This window comes from Chinchilla lanigera, unplaced genomic scaffold (assembly GCF_000276665.1).
Source record: "Chinchilla lanigera isolate Chin_1 unplaced genomic scaffold, ChiLan1.0 scaffold00019, whole genome shotgun sequence".
Taxonomy (NCBI): domain Eukaryota; kingdom Metazoa; phylum Chordata; class Mammalia; order Rodentia; family Chinchillidae; genus Chinchilla; species Chinchilla lanigera.
This window is the reverse complement of record NW_004955420.1, coordinates 23,893,350-23,915,889: the sequence shown is the minus strand read 5'-3', so window position 1 is coordinate 23,915,889 and position 22,540 is coordinate 23,893,350. Positions and strand designations below refer to the sequence as shown.

At 43.5% G+C, this 22,540-nt stretch overlaps 1 protein-coding gene across 2 annotated transcripts in view; it reads right to left on the bottom strand.

The window, feature by feature from the left end:
* The window catches only part of Mcf2l2 (MCF.2 cell line derived transforming sequence-like 2), a 223,572-nt gene extending 215,795 nt beyond the window's left edge, over positions 1-7,777 (bottom strand). Inside the window, exon 1 of one of the 2 annotated variants that reach the window (XM_013513459.1) lies at positions 7,658-7,777. In XM_013513459.1, coding sequence (XP_013368913.1) covers positions 7,658-7,697 — 40 coding nt within the window. In that variant the 5' untranslated portion in view covers positions 7,698-7,777. Of the gene's footprint in view, positions 1-285; positions 679-7,657 lie in introns of those variants that run through there. The other variant, XM_013513464.1, reaches the window with a different exon arrangement.
* Between the last annotated feature and the right edge of the window lie 14,763 nt (positions 7,778-22,540).

The following is a 22,540-nucleotide window of genomic DNA, read 5'->3' as shown; positions in this document are numbered from 1 at the left end:
CAGGCTCGCCCGCCGCGCGGCCTCCCGGCCTCGGCCCCTCCTTCGTCCCCGCCCAGCGCCCAGCGTCCCGCGTCTGCGAAGAAGCCGGGGAAAGTGGGCACTGGAAGAGGTGCCGTCCGACCAAGAGGACGCCTGCGCCAGGCCCTCCTGCCCGCCCCTTCTCCTAACTCGGCGCCTGTTGCGCAGGGGCGGACAGACGAGCGTGTCTGTCCTCCAGAGGTGGGACCCCGCGGCTGTCAGCCCCCAGCGGGCACAACTGCACCTCCAGCCGGGGTGGACGCGCACCTGCGCGCTCAAGGCCGCGGCTGTCGCTCTTTTGCTTGGTACAGCAGCTCGCGTGCTCCACGGCTCGTGTCACCTGTCAGACGCGTACTACTCCCATGTGGACAGGCCCTGGCACCGTCTGCGTGCCAGCCCTTCGCCTCCTGTGTTCCAGAAGAGGAGGCATAGTTCCAGATGCTAGCGGAGAGGCACAAACAGACGAATTCTGTGCGGCAGAGCCCGGCAGGAAAAGCCTAAGCAAAGGCCAATCTGGTCACGCTGTCCCCCAACTCATTCTGCAGTGGGAGCGCCTTCCACCCGTGCCTCTCACTCTTCCTCTCCCACCCGGGAGAAACCAAGCCCCAAACACCCTGGGTCCGATTTCTAGCAGTGCACTTTCACCCCAAGCTGTCGAGGACTTCTCAGAATGCTTTCTGTAAGGACTGCAGGCTGTGGCTGAGATAATGCGCGTCCTCCTGTGACTCAGGATTTGTAGAGTGGTTCCTATCTCCGCGGAGGTTCGGGCCCTCTGCGCTCCGCCGGCTCAGGTGGAGCAACCATTTTCATAGCAACTCTTGCAAACGATTCAGAAAAGGGTTAAAGATCCAGAGGAAGTGAGGCAGCTTTGGACTTGTGCTTCCAGTGTGGTTTCTGGTTATTCAAAGGATCAGACGCATTTTCAAAGAACCAAATGAGGTGTTTCCTGCTGATAATACCAAGTACCCCGGTGCACGAAGCCAGCTGTGAGCTTGGGGCAGCAGAAGTCTGCATTGCCCTGGAGGGAGACAGGTGATGCGGGTCGTGCTGGGCTGGAGCTGAGAGCCACTCTGAAGGTTCAGTGGCCTCAGCTTCCTGGTATTATAGGCCGGGTCTTTACCCATGGGAATCGGGAAAAGGGGGAGATAAGAAACTGAAAAGAAAACAACAGGAGAGAAGCTTGTGAATAGGAACGACAGACAAAAGAAATAGGAAGCAGGTGCCACTCAGAGTAGGGCTGTCCTTCCCCACATGTTCTGTACTTTCACAGTCTTCAGAGGTTTCCATGGAGATACATTGGCTCAGTCTGTGGGGAGATGTAGCCGGCAGAGTCTGTCCTTAGAATCAGTGCTGCCCGCATCTCTACCACTTGCTGTCTGGGGGTGGTGAGGAGGTGGGTCGGTGGCCTCCAAGTCCCCTTTCCTCTTGTGACTGTGGCTGAGGAGAAATGACTGTTCCACCTGGTCCCCAAGGATGATTGCTTCCATTGCTCCTAGGAATACCGAGTCATTCCTCCCCTCCCCTCCCTCCTTTTCTCCTTCCTGATTATGATCTCCTTCTTGTCTGCAAGCCTGGCAAAATCAGAGAAACGAACCAGGCTAGCCTGGCTCCCTCCCCAGTGAAATCAGTGAACAGTCAGTCAGATCTCCTGAGCATCTGTTATGCTTGCGACAGGCAGTTTCAGGTACACCACTGCGGGCACCAAATAACGAGCGACTGCTCTCTGCCTGGCATGCTGTCTGCCATTTAACAAACCCCGGTTAGGCCTCACAGCAGCCCTTTGCAGGAACTGGCCTCGTGGGAACTGTCGTGAACCCATGACACAGGGCCAGATTGTGTTGTAAGACTCTAGACTGTGTTCTGCCTTCAGGTTAAGGATTTGCCTGAACTTGGAAAAAAGAAACCAGCCTCTAAGATCTGTCAAGTAGATCCCACCTCGATGTGAAAGACCTGTCAGTGTGACTGCTGACGAACAGTGAGACAAAGGGCCCAACTTGTCCTGTAACCACCAGACTACGGTTTCCTCAGCTCTTGGGGTCATAGGTGAGGGGGTGCACACCGAGGGCACCATACAACCCTCGGTTTAGTCTCAATCAGCGGTTGTGGAACTTTGGCTGAGAAGGCGGGGTTTGGTTTGGTTTTTGCTAAAATTCAGTTTCTTTGGACTCACCACCAGAGATTCTAGTTTAGTTTAGTTGGCTGGGGCAGAATTCAGTAATTTGCACTTCTAACCAATCTCAAGGAATACTGATGCTGCTGGCCCTGGGGTCACCCATCTAAAGCAGAGCTTTTCACACTTCTTAGATTTCAAACCGCAGGATGACTGTGGCATCAGGGAAAGAGATTTGATTTATTTTTCAGTCCCTGGCATAGAGCCCATAAAGCCTTTGTTACATCCTGAGTGACAGGGCGATTGCAGTGTCTTTTGTTCTCACGAGGAGATGCCTGGTGAACCCACAGAGAGCTTCAGGATGGGAGCTAGCCGCCAAAAGCCAAGCCTTGGTTACAGGTCTGGAAATTTCTGTCCCACCTCCAGCCTCCAGGAAGAGGAAAAAAGGCTGGAGATGGAATGAATGACCAAGAGCCAAAGATTTAATCAACCATGGATACATAATGAAATCTTTATTTTCAAAACCCCTGAATGTTGGAGGACTAAGCGCGTCCAATTTGGTGAGCCCTGGAGGTCCTGGGAGGGGAGCACACTTGCAGAAGGCATGGATGCTCTGCACACCCTCATTTTTCATATGCTGCACTCTGCATTTCTTCATTTGCCTGCGCCTGAGTTATATCCTTTACATTAACCCCATCACAGGAAATAAAGCATTTTCCTGGGCTCTGTGAGTCATTCTAGCAAATTGTAGAAGCTGAGAAGGTTGCGGGAACTCCGAAGCAATAGCCGGCCAGAAGTGCAGGAGGCCCAAGACCTGCAGCTGTCCTCTGAATGGGGCGGGCGTGTTACACACACACCTCTCGCTGTGGAGTCTGTGCTAACTCCAGATGGCTGTGTGAGACGTGAACTGTTGCACTTCCAGGGGGTGTCAGAGAAATGGTGTTGCAAACGATGCCACGTACTTCACAGATGATGGACTATACAAACCCAAGAAATGCGAAAGCCATCTGTCATGGTTTGGGTCTAGATGTCGCCCAAAGCCTCATGCAGTTTTAGATGAGCATTTTTCCGAGGCAGCTGAATCTAGAGTTTGCGACTGATTCGTAGTGGAGTGCTGGGATTAAGGGTAAGTGACTGCTGGATGAGTCCACTGATTGGACTGGCACTGCCCTAATCTCAGCAGTCTGGATAAGATAAAAACGGCAGAAAGAGGCTTGTGTCCCCATTTTGCTCTTGCTGCTTTTGCTGTCCATTACCCCAGCTGCCATAAACGGTTGCCTGTCTGCCATGTGCCTTGGAGCCAGCCGATTATGGACTGAAACCTGTATAAACCGTGAGCTAAATAAACCCTTCCTCCTCCAACATTGGTGTTGGGCGTTTTGTCTCAGCAGTGAGAAAGGTAACTAAGACATCACCCGTGCGAGCACCATCCTAAGTCACTGCGGCGGCATCTTTCCCTTTGCTGTGCAAAGGGATATGGGGTATCATGTGCATGCGCGTGTCCACACATAGGGGTTAGGGTTTGGGTTAGGGTGAGGGTGAGGGTGAGGGTTAGGGTTAGGGTGATGGTGAGGGTGAGGGTGAGGGTGAGGGTTAGGGTTTGGGTTAGGGTGAGGGTGAGGGTGAGGGTGAGGGTTAGGGTTTGGGTTAGGGTTAGGGTGAGGGTGAGGGTGAGGGTGAGGGTGAGGGTGAGGGTGATGGTTAGGGTTAGGTTTAGGGTTAGGGTGTGGGTTCGGGTTTGGGTTTGGGCTAGGATTAGGTTCTACACATAAGGGACCGGGCCAGCACATCTAGCTCTAGCTCTGCATCACCACTGTCCTTCCCAGGTTTCCTCTCTTGAGTATTTCTTCTTCTTGCAGGAGATTTAAGTATAACTCAAACTGAGTTCCTAGACTTGTGGGATGTCTACTGTTAAAGCAGTCATGTTGACTGAGATCAGGACCTGGACCCTGAAATGAGGACACACAAAGGCCATGAGGGAAGTCGCCACACTGCACCCCTCACTTCTTTTTTTGTTTTGGAATCAGCATTTTAACTTAGCTCCTCGTTCTTGCTATCCGGCACCGTGCCACTGAGCTATATTCCCAGCCCCTGAAACCCTATCTTCCTATAACCATTCTTTGCCAGTAGAAGTAGCTTCGCCACCCCAAGAGGCTTCTCCACTCCCCTCTGGGAGGATTACCCCTGCACTGGTTGAGGAAGCTGTGATCCCCTGACAGTTCGCCAAACAGTGCTGAGTCTCCTGAGGACCTTCCCATCCCCCTCTTTTTTTGCTTCCAGGCCTATAACCAGACTCAAGTCCCAGCAGCTCCTAAATGTAAAATACAAAGGATGGCCCATGAGGTGGTACAGTGTACCCCAAAAGAGTTACTAGAGAGTTCTAATGTACGCAGATAAAACCTGGGGAATATGTGTGGCAATAGTTGTGAAGGGTGTGATAACCACAGAAACTACAATTGGATCAGGCCTAAGTTAGTGGTACAGATAGGCCCATAAGCAGAGACATTGCACTTAGAGTTGCAGGTTAGAGAGCTGGTGCTCTGGGTGTGTGTTGGGGAAGCTGATGCATGGATGAAAGGGTCCCCACAATGGGTGGGTTAGGAAAGCCTGACCTGCTTTTGTTTTGAAAAGGAGCTGAGTTCAAAGGTTTAGGGAAATCAGTTTGTTAGAATGGACTTGTCTTTAAGATTTACCTGGAGGGAGCTGGGCATGGTGGCTCATGCCTATAATCCCAGCACTTGGGAGGCTGAGGCAGGAGGATTGTTGTGAGTTGGAGACTAGCCTGGGCTACAAAGTGAGCTCAAGTCAGCCTGAACTGCATAGCAAGACCCTGTCTCAAAAAGACAAAAAAAAAAAAAAAAAGACTTACCTGGAGGATCCAAAAGACACTTTTCAACATAACTATGAAAAACAAATTTGTAAGGAAGCTTCAAATACCTTCAACTTTCTTGAAGAGCTCTATGATCATTCTTTTCTATCACCCAGACCAATGGCTGGAACTACCACCTCTGACTGGGAACGCCAAATGCAATGGGAGCAATAAGATTCCAGTGCAGCAGGGACCAAGTGGCAGCACCCAGCCACCAAATACAAAATGAATGTGGTTGTTTGTTGGGAACAGCTGGAGCTGGAAATTGGTCATATGTGTGAGGGCAGGACAGAGCCAGAGTCCCTCCTGTAGTCAAGCTACGCCTCTTGAGAAAAGCATCCTGCCTGGACAATTTAGTCATTAGTTGCTAGGCAACCTTGCCTCTGGTGATAGTAACTTTGCAAGAGTATAAATAAACTCCCCTATTATTGTTGTTCAGGTCTTCTTACCCATCAGGTATAGCGGTCTCCTCCACCTGACCCAGCTACTTGTCTCTTGCCTATCTTTTCCTCATTCCCACCCCTGTAACAGAGTTGAACAATAATCGGAAGAGTCTGACTCTTGCACACAAATGGCGTTAGCTAGTGGAGTAGTGCTCCAGAAGTGGATGAGGCACGAGGCTTACTAAATTCTTATTTGATCTGTATCTGCAGAATAGTTTTAGGTCAGGTGAACAAAAGTCAGAAACAGAGTCCTGGGCCCCCTCCATCAATTCCCATACTTGAGCCACTTTACAGACCCAGAACTCCCGGAATGAAAGGAAGGCTGGGCTCTTGTTAGGAAAGACCCCAGTGCACTGGCAAAATTTAATAATGTTAATTTTTTCCAGCCTTCTCTGCCAAGGGGGAGTGATTATACATTACAGAAAAGGAAATAATGATATCTTTGGGAGACTATTAGATACTGCATCTGAGCTGTTATTAATTCCAAGAGACCTAAAATGTGATTATTACCCAGCCATTCAGAACAGAGGCTTATGGAGGTCATTCGACCAGTGGGGTTTGCTATAATCAGAATACCTGTGCCCCTGAAAATTCATGTTGGGCTGGGGATGCAGCTCAGCGCTTGCCTAGCGCTCTGAGGCCCTGGGATCAATCCCAAGCATCCCCCCACAAGTACACGTTGAAACCCACATCCCTACAGTACGGGCAATAGAGGAAAGGCTGCAGGAGTGGTTATGTCATGAGGGCCGAAGCCTCATGAGTGGCCTGTACAGAAGAGCTTGGTTTTCCTTTCTGCCATGTGAGAAAACAGCAAGAAGTCTGTAGACTGTAACCAGAAGTGGGCCCACCAGAAGTGACCATGCTGGCACTCGCATCTCTGACTTCCCTATCTCCAGAACTGTGAGAAATAAATTTATGTTGTTTCTGACAAATTTACATTCACTATAATCACCTGGTCTGTGGTACAGCAGCATAAGATGGACTGACGCACAACCACACAGACTGAGAGCCGTAGCTCTATTTTCAATGGGCCCAGCCCCAATGCACGACTGGGATAGATAATCCCAGCATTTGGCAAAAGCTCCACATTGGTTTTCCATCCTTGGAGTGAAGGCTATTATGGTAGGAAAGGGCTGAGCCGAAGCTGCTAGAACTGTTCCTACGTACAAAACTATTAAACCAGAGGCGATACAGAATTCTCAGTGGGAGAGCAAAGATTAGCACCACCGTTAAGGACTTGACAGGTGCAAGGGTGGTGAATCCCAGCACTTCCCCATTCCACCAGTTATCTGGCCTGTCCAGAAGGTGAACGCATTTCAGAGAAGGACCGTGGATTACCACAAGCTTGATCAGGTAGTGACTCCAATTACAGCCCCAGATGAAGTTTTGTTGCTTGAGAAAGCTAACAGCCTCCTGTACCTGGCAAGCAGCTTTTGCGCTAGCAAATGCTTTTTTCTCTGTGCTGAAGCAGTTTGCTTTCAGCTGGCCAGGAGAACAGGACACATGTACTGCTTTACCTCACAAGGGATTTACCAACTCTCCAGCCCTATGTCATGATTCACGGTGATCTTGATTACCTTTTTCTTCCATAAGAGATCCTTCCAGTCCACTACACTGTTTGGTCCTAATGAGCAAAAAAGTAGCAACTACTCTAGACTTATTGATAAGACATTTGTGTGCTGGAGAGTGGGAAATCAATTTGATAAAATGTCAAGGGCCCACCAAACTAGTGAAATTTCTAGGGTTCTAGTAGTAGAACATGTGAGATATGCTTTTTAAGGTAAAGGATTAGTTGTTATTACTGGGCAACAGGTCCAGGTTTTGGGGCAAGGTGATTCACCATATCCAAGGGGCTTGCAGTGTCAGTAGCAGGTACAGGAAAAGTTTGGAGACCTCTATAGGTGAATCACAGAAAGGCCCTTAGGATTTTTAGTAAAGCCCTGCCACACATGCACATAAACACACATTTTCATAAACAGTTCTTGGCCTGCTGTTGGGCTTCGATAGAGACAGAACACTTAATCAAGGATCACACACCAAGTTACCAGGAAATCCAGGCCACCCATCATGAACTAGGAGGTAAGCAAGAGTACGTCTGGAAAACAGGAGATCCCTTAGGGCATCTCAGTATTAACCAGAGCCTGTGATTAAAGTGAATGGAAAACTACCACCCAGTACAGGTAAGACTACTCAGAAACAGAGATTGGGTCACTTTACCTGTTGAAGAATCAAGACCAACCCAGATGTGACAGTGCATGCCAGCAGTCCCAATACTCCGGAAGCTGAGGCATTCAGGAGGATTGCTGCAAGTTTGAGACCAGCCTGGGTTACAAAGTGAGTTCAAGACCAGCCCAAACCACATAGGGACACCCTGTCTAAAAAAAAAAAAAAAAAATCATGAGCCGCTGAAGTGCTTGCAAAAAGCAAAAGAACTAAGGAATGGACAGTGGAAGAAGGCAGTTATAAATGAGTCATACGCATGTGACCAGTTACAAAAAGGGTACCTTCACTGGTATTTCATTGGTTTTTTATGACCATGTATCTTTGTTTTTTTCCTTTTCTTGCCCACTTCTCATCTACTGGCATAAGAGAAATTGACTTTGTATAATAGTATTTAAGTATTGTCAGCTTTGCATCATAGTATTTAAATTATGGTATGTACCAAGGAGAAGAGTAGACATTACTTAGGGACTTTGCATTTTCTAGGAAAGGTTAATGTGTTTTCGCTTGGACACAAGATAGTTGTATTACAAAGTAGCGCAAAGTAATACACTGTCCCTAAGTGATACAAGACTGTACATGCATTTCTGTATCTTGCTTTTTTTATTCTTTTGTATATTTTAGAAATAATCCCATGCCATTACCTACAAGACAGAAATTCTAGAGTTGTTTTTCTTTTTAATAACTGCATAGTAATCCATCTTGTTTGAGTATATAATTTAATCAATTTTGTACGAACACACAAGCTTTTATTTTTGCTACTAAAAAGAATGTAATGAATTTCATTAATCACTAGTCATTTCAATACATCAGAATATGTTTTTTAAGATGAACTTCTAGAAATAGAGTTACTGGTAGAATTCTGATTTTGATAAATATTGCTATAGTGCTTTTCACAGTGTTATTGTTTGTGCTTCCAGCAGCAATCTATGACAATGCCAGTTCTCCTGCTATGTCACCAAGTACAGCATATTCAAGAACTGATTTTTAAAATAATGGGTAAAATTGTCCCTTATTTTAGTTTCATTATATTTTTCTTATTTTGGATGAGGTTGAGCCTTTTTATTATGTATTTGTCTTTATTTTTGTGTGAATTATTGATATTCTTTAGCTTTCTGATAGGTTGCTGTATGTTCTTGTTAATCTGTAGGTTCTTTCTTCTGAATTAAAAAAAATAAGCCCATTGAATGCAATTTTTCCAATATGTAATACATATTACATATTAATACATATTACATCAATATGTAGTACAAGCACTGTTAATTTCCTACCACTTTGTTTGTAACTCTGTATTGTTTGTATTGTTCTTTTGCTACTTTGTAAGTGGTTGTCTGTTTGTTAATGTTTTCCTTCTTTTATTTTTAAAATAAAAAAAGAATGCAATTTTTCACCCAAATTGCTGTTTGTCATTTTTGGCTTATATATATTTGCCACTTGAAAAAAATGTATGTACTTAGGTCCCCAATTTTCTGTTGTATGGTTCTGGGTACTGCTATGGAATGTACCCAAATTTCTTCAAGGGCAATTATACTTTATCTTTCCCATGTACTCTTTAATCATCTGGAATTTATTTTTATGTAAAGTATGAGTTATTTGTTGGGTTCTCACTTTACTTCTTTGCAATGGCTATCCAGTTGTGCCTATACTTGTGAATTTTTCAAGTTTTTTAAAATCAAGGATATACTTTGAACTTCATTAAATGCCTTTTTGGCATCTGTGAAGATGATAGTTTTCCTTTAAGTAACTAACATAATTATATCCTTACACTTTTGGAAATGGCACATTACATTTATTTAGTTAGGATTCTTCTGTTGATATTCATGAATAAGAAATTTCTCTGGTCAGTACAGACATGCAGTGCCGCACCTGTTTTATGAGATTTTGGTATTAGTAGTGTATTCACGTCATAAACAGAGTTTGGAATGTTGCCTTCTTCTTCCGTCTTCAAGAAGAAACAAGAGCAAGGCTGGTGGTGCACTCCTGTAACCCCAGTCCTCCGGGAGGCTGAGGCAGGGGTATTGCAAGTTTGAGCACAGCCTGGCCAATTTAACAACTGAGCAAGACTCCGTCACAAAATGAAAAATAAAAAAGAAAGAAAGAAAAAGGGCTGGGATTACTGCTCAGTGTGAAGGCCCTTAGCTTAATCCTCAGTACCACCGAACGACCAGCAGCAACTGTCTATGATCCTTATAGTTAAACCATAGAAATCTCAGAAATAATTTGACTTTGTGGATTCAGGTATGGGAAAATGCAATTTTCCATTTCTTCTATGATAATCAGCCTACTTAGAATTTCTATCTCTGGAATGTTTCGGTAAATTACATCTTCTTGGCATTTCACCCATTTTATTCATGTCTTCAAATACATTGCATAGTTTAGTAATCTCTTTTTTTTCCTGTATCTATAATTATTTCTCCCTTACTATTTTGTATTTTGCGCTTCTCTTTGTTTCTTTTTTAGGTTAGTCAACCATCTGTCTTACTGCTGCCTTTTTACGCCTTTTACTTAGTGTTCCTTTGTCTATTTTCTAAGCGATTAACTTTCAGCTTTACTGATTCCTTTCTTCTTTTTTCCTTAGGTTTCCTCCATTTCTTTCCCTAAATTTTTGAATTGGATATCTCACTTATTTGGTATTTTCTGAGCACTGAATTAGCATATTCCACAGATACTAATATGCCATGTATCTTTATACCATTCCTTGCGATAGCCTGCAATTTCGACTTTGAGGCGGTAAAGAGAAGGGATTTTTTTCCAGTGCACGTTTCTCACATTTTTGAAGATGCTTTGCAATTCTGTATTGTTTTCACTCTTCTCCGCCCCTTTTTAAAATCCTGTGATGGAGCCGCCCGGCTTCTTCGCCTCTGATGCTCGGAACGAGGGTCACGAGGACAGTTTCTCACCCCGGTGTCCACCACGGAGATGACTTTGGGCTACGGAAGGAACAGCGATAGAGACACTGACCCTGACTCCCGCAGCCCGCAAGGGGGCGACCCCAGCGGAAGGCGCAGGCGCGGCCAGGGGGCCGGAAGCAGGTGCCACAACGCGGGCATGCGCCCCACGCCCCCACCACGAATGCCTCGCTTCGATTGGTGCAGTTCTTGGCTCCGGCCTGGACGGTGGCCAGAGCAGGCCAAGAAGCTTCCATACTTAACGGAGTGCTGCTGCGGGAGATAATGGAGTTTGTGCGACCTCCCGTCGAGCTCGGGACGTGACGCTGCTGGCGAGGATGGAGAGGGAACGGCGGCAGCGTCTCCAAGCCTGCTGCAGGCGCCGAGGTAACGGTGGGCAGAGCACGGTGGGGCACTGACAGGTGCCAGGGGCCTCGGAGGAGGGAGGACAGGAATCTGCGCATCAGTGGATTTAGCGTCCAGCCCCGCTGCCCGGAGAGACCACACCCAGCCCCCTCGTGTCCCTCCCCACCCGACACGGGTACAGAGCGCTTTTCTAGTTCGCATTTTTCTACGCAGAGAAGGGTTGTCTCTTCTCCCGCTTTATTCATCCATTGTTACCTAGGGACTCATAACTCATTCATTGGGTTGTAGTCCGTCAATATTTATTTGTTGCTCAGTTATGCCACGTTTTGGCCAGTGGGAGCCTGCAGCGTGGGTCCTTTCCACATGTTCCCGTCATCGCGTCTTCTAGCACAAGGTATTCCAAGCTTGCCTTGTTTCTGTGCTCCTTCCTCACAATCAGTCCTGCTTCCTTTATTAAATATATTGTAGCGGAAAATCCAATATAATGCAAATGGAAGGGTCTTTCCACAGAGGCATTAGAAGGCAACTTTTATTACACTAGCAGATTGGGGAACTCAGAGGTTCAGATCAGCAGCCCAGCGTCAGGCTGAGTTCAGTTTAAACAGGGTTTGCGAGTGGGAAGTACACAGCTGATAGCAGGTTATTACATGATTGGTTACACGGAATACAAGAATTATGCGCTATATTATCAGGTGGGTTTACTTAAAAGGAATTGTTTAACGTTCTGGGAAGGAGGGGAGGGGTTGTGAGGGGAGCAAGTGGAGTTAAATGGGTCCTTGACTGGGCCAGTCTGTCCCAGACATGAAGTCTTTGAAGCAAGTTGGAAACAAAATATATTTTTCTAACTAAGGAAAACACAAGCTGGACACGGTCAAGTTGGCCCAGCGCATGATCAAGGAGACGTGACAGGCAGCAGGAGCACAGTCACAGGCTATGAATTGATTTCTAGCTCTTGCTATAATATGCCTGCAAGTCTGCTATTCTGTAAGTGTGCCCTTACACTATTACCATATGAACATACACCTGGGCACATCTGTTTCTGTCTATAACCATGTATCTTCCACGTGTGTTTTTTAAAAGACAACACAAGTGTATAATGTCACCTCAGTTCCAATGCAACATCTCAGGGTTTGCTTGCTTTGATCTCCCCTCTCCACGATTGTATCTGCCTTCTTTGAGAGCAAGAAAGTTGGCTCTCACTGTCCATAGTATAGTCACTTCGTTGCTTAATCCTGTAATGTACATGGTTTCAAAACTGCTTACCAGTATCGTTGTGGAAAACAAGGCAGCTCAACAGAGTTCAGTGCTGGTTTACTGTTCTTTTTGTCTTTAGCTTCTGTAATGAAAAGTGTAAAGGTTACAAAGGCTGTGAAGTGTTACGGTTATATAGGCTACAAAATCTCTGTCATTAAAATATGAAACTGATGAGTGAATAAATAAAAAGGCAAGTAGAATAGAACAGAAAAATGCAAAAATAGTCCCAAATGCACGTGGAAAGATAAAGATGGTATCATACATCATTGGGACAGAGTTGGATTTTGCAGTAAAATGGTGCTGGGCCAAAAAGGATGATCATTTGGAAAAAAATAAAATTAGACCTATGCCTCATATCATGTACAAAAATACAGTCCAAGTGCACTAGGGATCTCAGTGTAAAAAAATGAAACTGTTTCAAGGAAGAGAGAAGGAAAGAAAAAATGATTTTCTAAGTATAACTCAAAACCCACAAGCAACAAATGAAAAAATGGGACTAATTTGACTACATAAAACAAACTGCATGGCAAATCCACCGTAAATAAAGTCAAAAGACAACTAACCAACTGGACTAAGAGAAAATATTTGGAACATGTATCACAGATAAGGGATCTTTATCTTTAATATTTACATTTGAATTTTAAATCTTTTCCAGATTAATTCTCTCCTTTTACATTCAGCAGTTTTACAATGATTGTACTTTTTGCATCAAAATAAGTCGAAGTAGAAAATGATATTGCCTTTAAAGAGAAATATCATTCGTTTTAAAAATACTTATGTCCTGTGTCTTAGGGCCTCAGAAGTAAACTCTGAGACAGGAGTTAATGTTTAAATGATTGATTGGAAAGTTTCCAGAAGAAAATAGGAGAAGAACAGCAGGAGAATGGGATCGGGAGGAAAGAGGGCAAGCCAGCTGCCAGCAAGGTGCTGCTGTGTGACCCCACCCCACAGCTGTATGCTGCACAGCCGTGAAGTCAGTATGATGAGTTTACCCCACCCCCAACCCTTGCTGGTACCGGGAATCAAACTCACAACCTTGCGCTAGCCAGGCAGGCACTGTGCTGCTGAGCTAAATCCCCAGCTCCTTGTGCAGTGAGTTTTTTTATTGGCCTTACCTGGAGAACCAGCAAGCTGGTGTTACTTACATCTCTGCCCATCAGTCATTGGCTAAGGGCTGCCCCCAGGGAGGAGCTAAATTCCCAGATACTTCTGGTTTTATAAAAAATGAATACTAGCTCCAGACAGTATAAAGTGGTTTATTCGAAACCTTCTTTTTAATTTTTGTCCGTGCACCCATGGAGCTGCGAGTCTGTAAGACTGAGAAGCCGAAGCTTTCATTCTTCCTGGGTAGACTAGGATTAGTGTTCTTTGTGTTGATTGTTGTCAATTTTGGGGGTTTTGTTTTTGAGATGGGCTTGCTATGTATTCTAGGCTGGCCTTGAACGCCCTGTGTAGCCCAGGCTGGCCTCAGATTCACGGCGACCCTCCTGCCTCAGCCTCCAGAGTGGTGGGATTACAGGCGTACACCACCATGTCTGCCTTGTCAAGTTTAAATGTAGTGTGCAACATGAAAGCTGCAGTGATGTGTTACTGGTTGAGAGTCTTTGTTCTCTGTGACCCAGCTGTTTCAGGCTGTTTTCAAATCTCACTGGTATATTCGCTATGGAATAAAGTTTGTCTTATAAAAAACTATAGGCTTCATTCATGAAGATCAGAATGATACAAGCCAGTTTCCTGTTACAGGAAAAAATAGACATTTATTTTTAAAGTTAATGATCATCAGTAAATACATGTCTGAACAATGTGCTTCTTTCATCATTTATGCATCTTATACATAGAATAGTAATGGGGGAAATGTTTGTTTTTTGTTTTTTTGTTTTTAATTATCTAGCTGGTATCTCAAGGAAATGAGCATCCCTAGCTTAAAAAGACACAAAAATTTAAAATGAGATGCGGAGGTAGTATTTGTTGAGTTTCTCCACAGAGATGTTCTTCTTCTTTTTCCTTCCTTCCTTCCCTGCTGGACTAGTTGTAAGGAAGTCACAGTGCTCAGCTCACACTTAAGTAAAACATTGTTTTAACTTTCAAGTTACTTATTTTTGATGAGCCAGCTGAAAGTGTCAAGCTAGGGCAGTGGTGGCAAGCCTATGGCATGGGTATTATTTATTTTTCTTTTAACCATTTGCCAGTCCAATTATATCGATACAGGGTGGCCAAAAATTGCATATTTTTTCATTAATTTTATAAGATAATGTAATAGCAAATAGAAAAATGACCATTTTGTCGTTTATTCAGTAGAAGCATCGACCGGTTGAAATGACACCTCACGGCGCTGCCAGAATGAACTGTTAGGTGGTTAAGCAGTTAAGACAAAAGATGTTAACGTATGAGGTGTTTCTTTCTAAACGAACCCTCAGTATTCAGGTTTAACTTCAGCATCAACAATTTGCAATAAGTAAGCGGATTTTGGGTTGCGGTAGAGCACTTATCTCTAAGAGATTTGCCATCACTGAGCTAGGGATTAAGGGTCAAATCTATGAGATTTACTGGACATTGAATCCAGGAATTCAAGTGTACACGGGCCGTTCTCTGGCCAGCAGGCTGGGGTGTGACAGTATAGCTGGGAAGTGCTGTATTGTCCTTTCCCCCTGCTGAGAGGAAGTGTTTCCCACAATCGCTGTCTAACTCAGTTCTGTAGTAAGACAGGGACGCTTGGTCTCAAACATTTCTCTAGTATTGTTATGAAAACTGTCATATCTGCTTAGTTGATTTTTCAGCATTGTTAGTTATTATTGTCTCTCCTTTAAGATTGTGTTGCTTTCTGCCTCTGTGCTAATTAACATACCGGATGTCATCAAGAATATTACGAGAAATCCACTTCAAATTCTGGTGAGGAAGGAAGGGTCAGGCCACAGAAGGATCAGCGTTTTACAGTAATGTTGAAAGCAGGTAATGTTTTTCTCACTGATACACATAAAAACAATAGCCAAGGCTTTTTGATTTTACCTTTTTTATTGAAGCCCTTTGCTGAAATTGAAGAAACTAGAATCATGTCTTAGTATTTGTAATATGGCTGGCAAAGTAAACACAAGAAGGAAAAACAAGGCCAGGCGTGGTGGCACACACCTGTATCCCAGTACTCGGGAGGCTGAGGCAGGAAGATACTATGAGTTTGAGGCTGGCCTGAGCTACCTAGTGAGTTCAAGACCAGCCTGCTCTACATAGCGAGACTCTGCCTCAAAACAAAACAAAATGAAGGAAAAACAACTAAACACCTATACCAGGCAGAAGGAAAAACTGGATGAACCCTTTTGAACTCTCTAGTTCTTTGTCCTAAGATTTGGTACAGTGATATCTGTATTTAGGTATAATTAATAGAATAAGTGGTCTCTTCCAAAGGTGGAATGGACATGCCTTTCATTCCAGTGCAGAGAGGAATTAACATTTTCCTCGCTGAAGTATGATACAGAAGGAAGGTGCATGCTCTTTGTGACAAATGAGAAACTAAGCAGTCAGGCTGTTCCTTGAACAGAAGGCAAAGTTTATACTGACTTCTGGAAAATGGGTGACTTGCTGTCAGTTTCTGATAAGAGCTGTTATTGTCTAGCATTGCTAATTAAGATGTTGTTAATATCTACTTATTATAAACAGAGGCAGGATCTAGCTACGGTGCAGCAGTGAAGTGCTGCATTGTTTGTGTTTCCTGCTCTAAATGAAACTGTCACCTTCCTGGCCCTGCCTGCCGTGACCCTAGCAGCAGGGATGCTTGGTCTCAGACAGGGGTACTCTTCCAGCCTGGGCTTGACAAGTGACTCTGGAGAATTAGGGCTTGTTAATATTTTGCAGGTGGAAACAGAAGGGAAAAGGTGTTATCTGGAGGTAATTCGGGTAAGAGACAAATGGTGTTTTTGTCACTCTTGACCAATTGGTAAGTATTCCAAGTCCATGTTTAATTACACTGTCAGTCTGCCAAAAATTAGTTGGGGCAGCGGGAAGGGTTACAGTCCTTTGCGCACTGTAGCTGTGGGGGAGTAAAGACCACCCTCCACAGTGACATGTGTAGTTCATCACTTCTTTATGTCACACAAAAGTGGACAGAAGTTTCCCTTCAGATCAGAATTTGGATATATACTATCATATCAGATTCTTGATTTTTACATACCACTAATGGCTATGGTTATAAACCCTGACGTGCCTACTACTTGTCAAAAGTATGTTCTCAAGTATGTGCTATCTGCTTTGGATCCCTTGCTTTTATTCTGGCGAAATAAATTCAGGTATTGGTTTTCAAGGTGGTTTTTGTTAGCCTGAGAACTTTTAATGTCCGGCAGATGAATCAGGAAAATAATCTTAGCACCTTGTAAGGTAACATTTGTTTAAATTGTCCTTGGGGAGATTTTGATTGGTTGTTTTGTTTTAGCAGAGAGCTGTGGTGGCAAACGTTTCAGCCATTTGTGTCACAGCACAAGAAAAGAACTGAGCAGAAAGCAATGGTAATTGTGGGTTAAAATAATAAATCTTTGGAGATTTCTGCCTACTGGGCAAAGGTTAAGTCCTGGACCAAGGCTGTCCCATACAACTTTGTGTGGTGGCAGAAATGTTCTATATCTGCACTGCCCAGCAGCAATGACAAGGCACACATGGGTAATGGAAAGTGATTAATTCAGCAGAGAAACTGGATTTTCTATTTAATTTAATTTTGTTTTGTTTATTTTGAGACAGGGTTCTCGTTAGGTAGTACAGGCTGGTCTTGAACTCACTACATAGCCCAGGCTAGCCCCGAATTTACAGTGGCCCTCCTGCCTCAGCCTCCTAGTGCTAGGATTATATGTATACACCACCATGCCTGGCTTCTATTTAATTTTAATTATTATTTATTTATTTATTTATTTAATTCCGGTACCGGGAATCAAACTCATGACCTTGCACTTGCCAGGCAGGCGCTGTGCTGCTGAGCTAAATCCCTAGCCCCCTAATTTTAATTATTTTAAATTTAAAATTATGTGGCTAGTGACTGATTCGTTGAACAACATAATCTTAAACAGTAGTTAACATTTTAGAATTGACATTTCCATTTAACATTTGCAAAAATGTGTCAGAATGGATTATGTAAGTGTTCCTTTTGTTCTGTCTCTGGTGTTGACACCTGTTCCAAGCTACTAACCACTCTTGGCTTTGCTTTGGGCTTTAATTTTACTACTCCATACCCAGTACCATTACCTGCTTCATAAATAATAATGCTGGAATGCCTCATCCAGCGCAGCTCTGGAATTTCCTTGGGGGAGGATGGGGGAGGATGAAGAACACCAAGAGTCAAGATGCAGAAACCTGAGATCAGGTGGAACCTCCTCTCCTGCTAGGAGAGAAAGAACTGCCCAACAGCTGCAGTGCATTTATTTATACAGGGAAGCTACTGTCAGTTGAAACCCTCTGTCTAGCAATTTGTTTGCCTGGCTCGCCTCGGCATTCCATGTTCTCAGATCTGGCCTTGCTTTAGCCCCACACGTGTGATCTCATCAGTCTCCAACTTCAGCTGCTCCCCACACTGGAGATGTCTGATAAAAATCTCATTTTGCAGCCAGATGGGTCTTGAATCCTTTTGTATTAACCACAATTTTTTTTCTTTTTCTCTAGATAATTCCAATCAGTATCTAGTACTTAAATGAAAAGCACTCTATAATTTGGGGCAAATAATCAGCCAATAATGGTTAACAAGTAATTCACATTGTTGAGTGGTTTTACTACCTGCTTAGTAATATTCTGTTCAATAATTTTTCTTTTTTTCAGAATTGGCAGTGGAGGTCGATTTGGGAGACATTTGTAACCATAAATATTAAAGATGAGGATTCTTTGTGACATTGAGATTTTTCTACAGTGCTACAGTGGAGGAAATGTCAGTGGACACAGTTGACATTATCTCATTCCCGGTATGAGAGGAGTAAGTGGCTGCTGTTGCTGAAAGGTGATTAGAACGTGCACTGTGCTTTTTCCTTTGGGAATATTTGACTATTGTCTCGAAGCTGAAAGCAGATCAGAAATACAGATTTTGATAGCAAACCAGTTTTCGTCATGCGCTCACATGAGGAAAGTCATGGGCTTTACCCTCTGTCAAGTTAGACTGTTATGGTTGGGTAGAAAGGACAGGGTTTGGGGGCTGGGGATTTAGCTCAGCGGCACAGCGCCTGCCTGGCAAGTGCAAGGTCGTGAGTTCGATTCCTGGTACCGGAAAAAGAAAACCAAAAAAAAAAAAAAGGACAGGGTTTGTAAGAATTTTTCCTGAAACTATTTTACATAGTTCTGTAAAAATGGTTATATTGGATGCTTTCAAAAAATAATATGCTTGTGAATGGAAAGATACAGGCTGTGTAAAGTCGGGCAGTTATATCACAGTACCATATCTGCCATTATATGGTAGTCGTTAGGCTGAACGCATTATATATTAAGTGTTCAATAAGTTATAATAAAGTATATTTTTCTTTAAAGTGGTTTGGTCTTATTCCTTTAAAAAATGTACTTTTGGCCCTAACTCCATGTTTTCAAAGGAAAAAAATGAAACTGCATTCCCTGGTAATATTTTATTCCAGTTACAAAATGCGTACCTCTCCCACGACCAGTGCCCTGCTCCAGAGAGGTACAAGTGTCAGCCTCAGTGACTCCGTGTTGCGAAGTCACTGTTACCCAGATTCAGGGTTTACTTCAGGTCAGTGCTGGTGCTGGACATTCTGTGGACTTAGACAGAACTTCAGTGATAGGTATCTTTGGCTACCGTTACGGTGCAGTCAAAGTATTTTTGACTGTCCTGGAGTTTCTGTTCTCCACCTGCTCATCCCTGCCTCTGCATCCCTGGCGACCACTGAACATTTTACTATCTTTGTCGTTTTGCCTTTCCCATCATTTAGTTGGAAATATATAGCATTCAGCCTTAGCAAACGGGCTTCTTTCACTTAGCGGTATGCGTGTCAGTTTCCTCCGTGGAGTTTCGTGACTTGGTACTTGCAGCTCACTTCTTTTTCGTGCTAAATTGGATGTGGCATAGCCATCCCCTCACTGGAACCCTTGGAAGTGAAATATCAACTAAAAGTCATCACTTTCTTCAGCAAGTCAAACTACAAAAAGGGGTCCTCGTGACTACAGCGGAATGGCATCGACTTCGATGTCCATTACAAAGATCGGAGTAAGGCAGAGCAAACTGCATGAAGATGAGACAGTGACAGCCACGACGTACAAACTACCTCTGGTGCAGTCACAGAACGTTCTGGGTGGCCTTGCAGGCCCTGTGACATAGCCTGTGTGGACTGCTGAACAGAATGTCATCGCCTGGGTGGTTTATAACCAGCGCAAATGTGCTCCTCGTGGTGTGGGGTTAGGAAGTCCGAGGGCAAGGCGCCGTCAGAGTGTGCTCCGGGCTCAGGGCGGCCTCCTGCCTGTACCCTCGCATGGCAGAAGGAACAAGGGAGCCTTCCGAGGCTCTTTATAAAACCATTTAATCCCTTTCACACTTGTGGAACTAACCGACACCAAAGGCCCCATGTCCTCGTACCCTCACATTGGGAACTAGGTTTTCAGAATGTAGGACACATCCAGCCTCTAGCATTCCACCCATTTCACGTCCAAATTCCACCCCTTCTGCCACAAATTTGTGTCTGTCTCACATACAAAATCCATTTATTATATCCCAGTCGCTTTTTAAAGTAGTTTAATTTGCTAAATAAGTTCAAGGTTATACAATTTCTTGTTATCAAGAACAATGAAGCTGTTTTGAACAATATAGAATTTGGGTTAAAATCAACTTTAGCATCCTGTTAATTTCTTTTTCTTAAGAGAAAAAAATAAAACAATTTCAAAAGATAATAGGAGGGTAACAATGGTCAATACACTTGTGTATTGCTATCTTTAAATTATTTACTCAGCGTACAAGATACAGGCATTTCATTGTCCAAACAATATTAGCACAGACCTTTCATTTCAATGGACTAAGAGAAATTAGTAGTATAACTATTTTAACTGTCTTGTATATACATATATATTTCTCTTTTCCTTTCCTTCTTTTCTTCTTTCAGCCATCCCAGTTTCTCTTTCTTTTTGAACAGTTTCTTCCCATTTTACAATATCTATTGTACATTTTGGATTTTATTTACTCTTTCAGCTTCTCACACTAGGGAGACAATATGATGTTTGCACATGTGAGAATGATTTATTTTATTTATGAGTATGGGCTCTAGTTTCATCCATTTACCTAGAAATGTCTCAAGTTTGTCCTTCTTTATGGCTGAGTAGTACTCCATTGTATAAAAAGACCACATCTTTTTTATCCATTCCTTGGCTGATGGGCATTTGGGTTGTTTCCAAGATCTAGCTATTACAAATTGTGCTGCTGTAAACATGGGTGCACATGTATTGCTATGGTGTGATGTTTTTAATCCTTCTGGGAAGATACTCAGCAGGGAAATGACTGTATCTAATGGGATCTCTAATCCTTGTTTTTTTGAGGAATCCACGCTGATCTCCACAGTGTTTGCACCAGTCTACACTCCCACCAACAGTGGAGAAGGGTTCCTTTTTCCTCACAGCCCCACCAACATTTGTTAATGGTTGATTTCTTGACAATAGCCATTTTTTCTGGGGTGAGATGGAATCTCAGTGTTGTTTTAATTTGCATCTCTTGAATAACCAGTGATACTGAACATGTTTTCATATATTTCAGGTTTGCATTTCTTCTTCTGACGAGTGTGTATTCATCTCAATGCCTATTTTTGGATTGGGTCCTTACATTTGGGAGGTTTGATATTTTTTAGTTCTTTATATGTTCTCAATGGTCATCCTTTGAGCAACAGCGGGCAAGCATTTTTTCCCACACTGTGGGTTGCCGGTTCACTCTGTTGGTGGTTTCTCTTGCTGTGCAAAAGCTTTTTAACAAGACGAGAGCCGAGCTGTTGAATCTCTCTGATAGTTCCTGTGTGACTGGGGTTTTACACATTAAGTCTCTGCCTACACCAGGGTCTTCAAGCATTTTACCCATTCCATTTTCCCGCAGATGTAATGTTTCTGTTTTAACATTTAGATCTTTGATCCATTTTGAATTTAGTTCGTGGTGAAAGATATGGGTCCAGTTTTAATCTTCGGCATGTGCAGAGCCAGTTTTTCCAGCACCGTTTATTTAAGAGGCTGTCTTTCTTCCAGTGCATGTGTTAGCCACCTTTGTCAAAGATAAGGCGGCCGAGTGTGTCTGGAGTTGTTTCTGCATCTTCTAATCTGTTCCATTGATCTTTGGGTCTGGTTTTTCTTTTTTCCAGTACCATGCTGTTTTTTGTTTTGTTTTGTTTTGTTTAATCACAGTCATTGTTTTGTTTTGTTTTGTTTTGTTTAGCTTTATAGTATAATTTCAAGTCAGGGATTGTGATGCCCCCTGCCTTGCCTTTGTTGCCCAGAATTGCCTTTGCTATTCTAGGTCTCTTCTGGCTCCAAATGAATTTTAGGATTGTTTTTTATAATTCTATGAGATATGCTGTTGAAATTTTGATAGGAATTGCATTAAAACAATCACTTTTTCTTTGTTTTTTTTGGAAAGGGTCTCACTATTAGTTCAGTGAGACCTTGAACTCACTATATAGCCTAGGCTGCCTTGGACTAGTGTTGATCCTCCTGCCTCAGCTTCCCAAGAGCTGGGATTACAGGTGTGCACCACCACACCCAGCTCCAAATAACTTCTAAAGTGTACTGTTCTCGTCTTTTGTGAGACAGATAGAGAATTCTCCAAATCTTTAGATTCTTCTTCCTTTTGAACAATTCTGCCTGTCCAGTCATTTCTTTCCTCTAGCATTTGACTATAAGCAGTCCGTGAAGCCAGTCTACTCCCTGTATACCTTGCTCAGAGATATTTTTTAGCCAAATATCTCATTTAATGCTTCCCACGTTCTAGCTTCCACAGAACACTAAAATGCACAGTCCACAACTTTGCCGCTGTGTAACAATCACCTCTATTTTAGTTTTCAATAATATGCTCCTCATTTCTGTCTGAGACTGCATGGAAACAGTCTTTATGGTCAGTCTATTCATAATTAGACTTTCTCTAAGAAAATGGAGCCCTCCTCATTTCTCAGCAGCCCCTTCGCAGCGTATCAGTTCTCCTTTCTCCCTTCCCTTCTTTCCCTCTTTGTTTTGTAAGGAGTACAGTCTTGTACAGAGATAAGGTTATGTCCTCTCAAGCTGTCACCACCATAAAGCTACCACTTACTCAATTAAAGGTCTTTTAAATTTTTGTGTAAATGTATTCACACAGTAACCAGTTGACTAGAAGGTTCCAGAACTTTACAGGAGGTACTGCAGGACTCATAGATGCCTACAAGGGTTTGTACCGTGGTTTAGATGCACA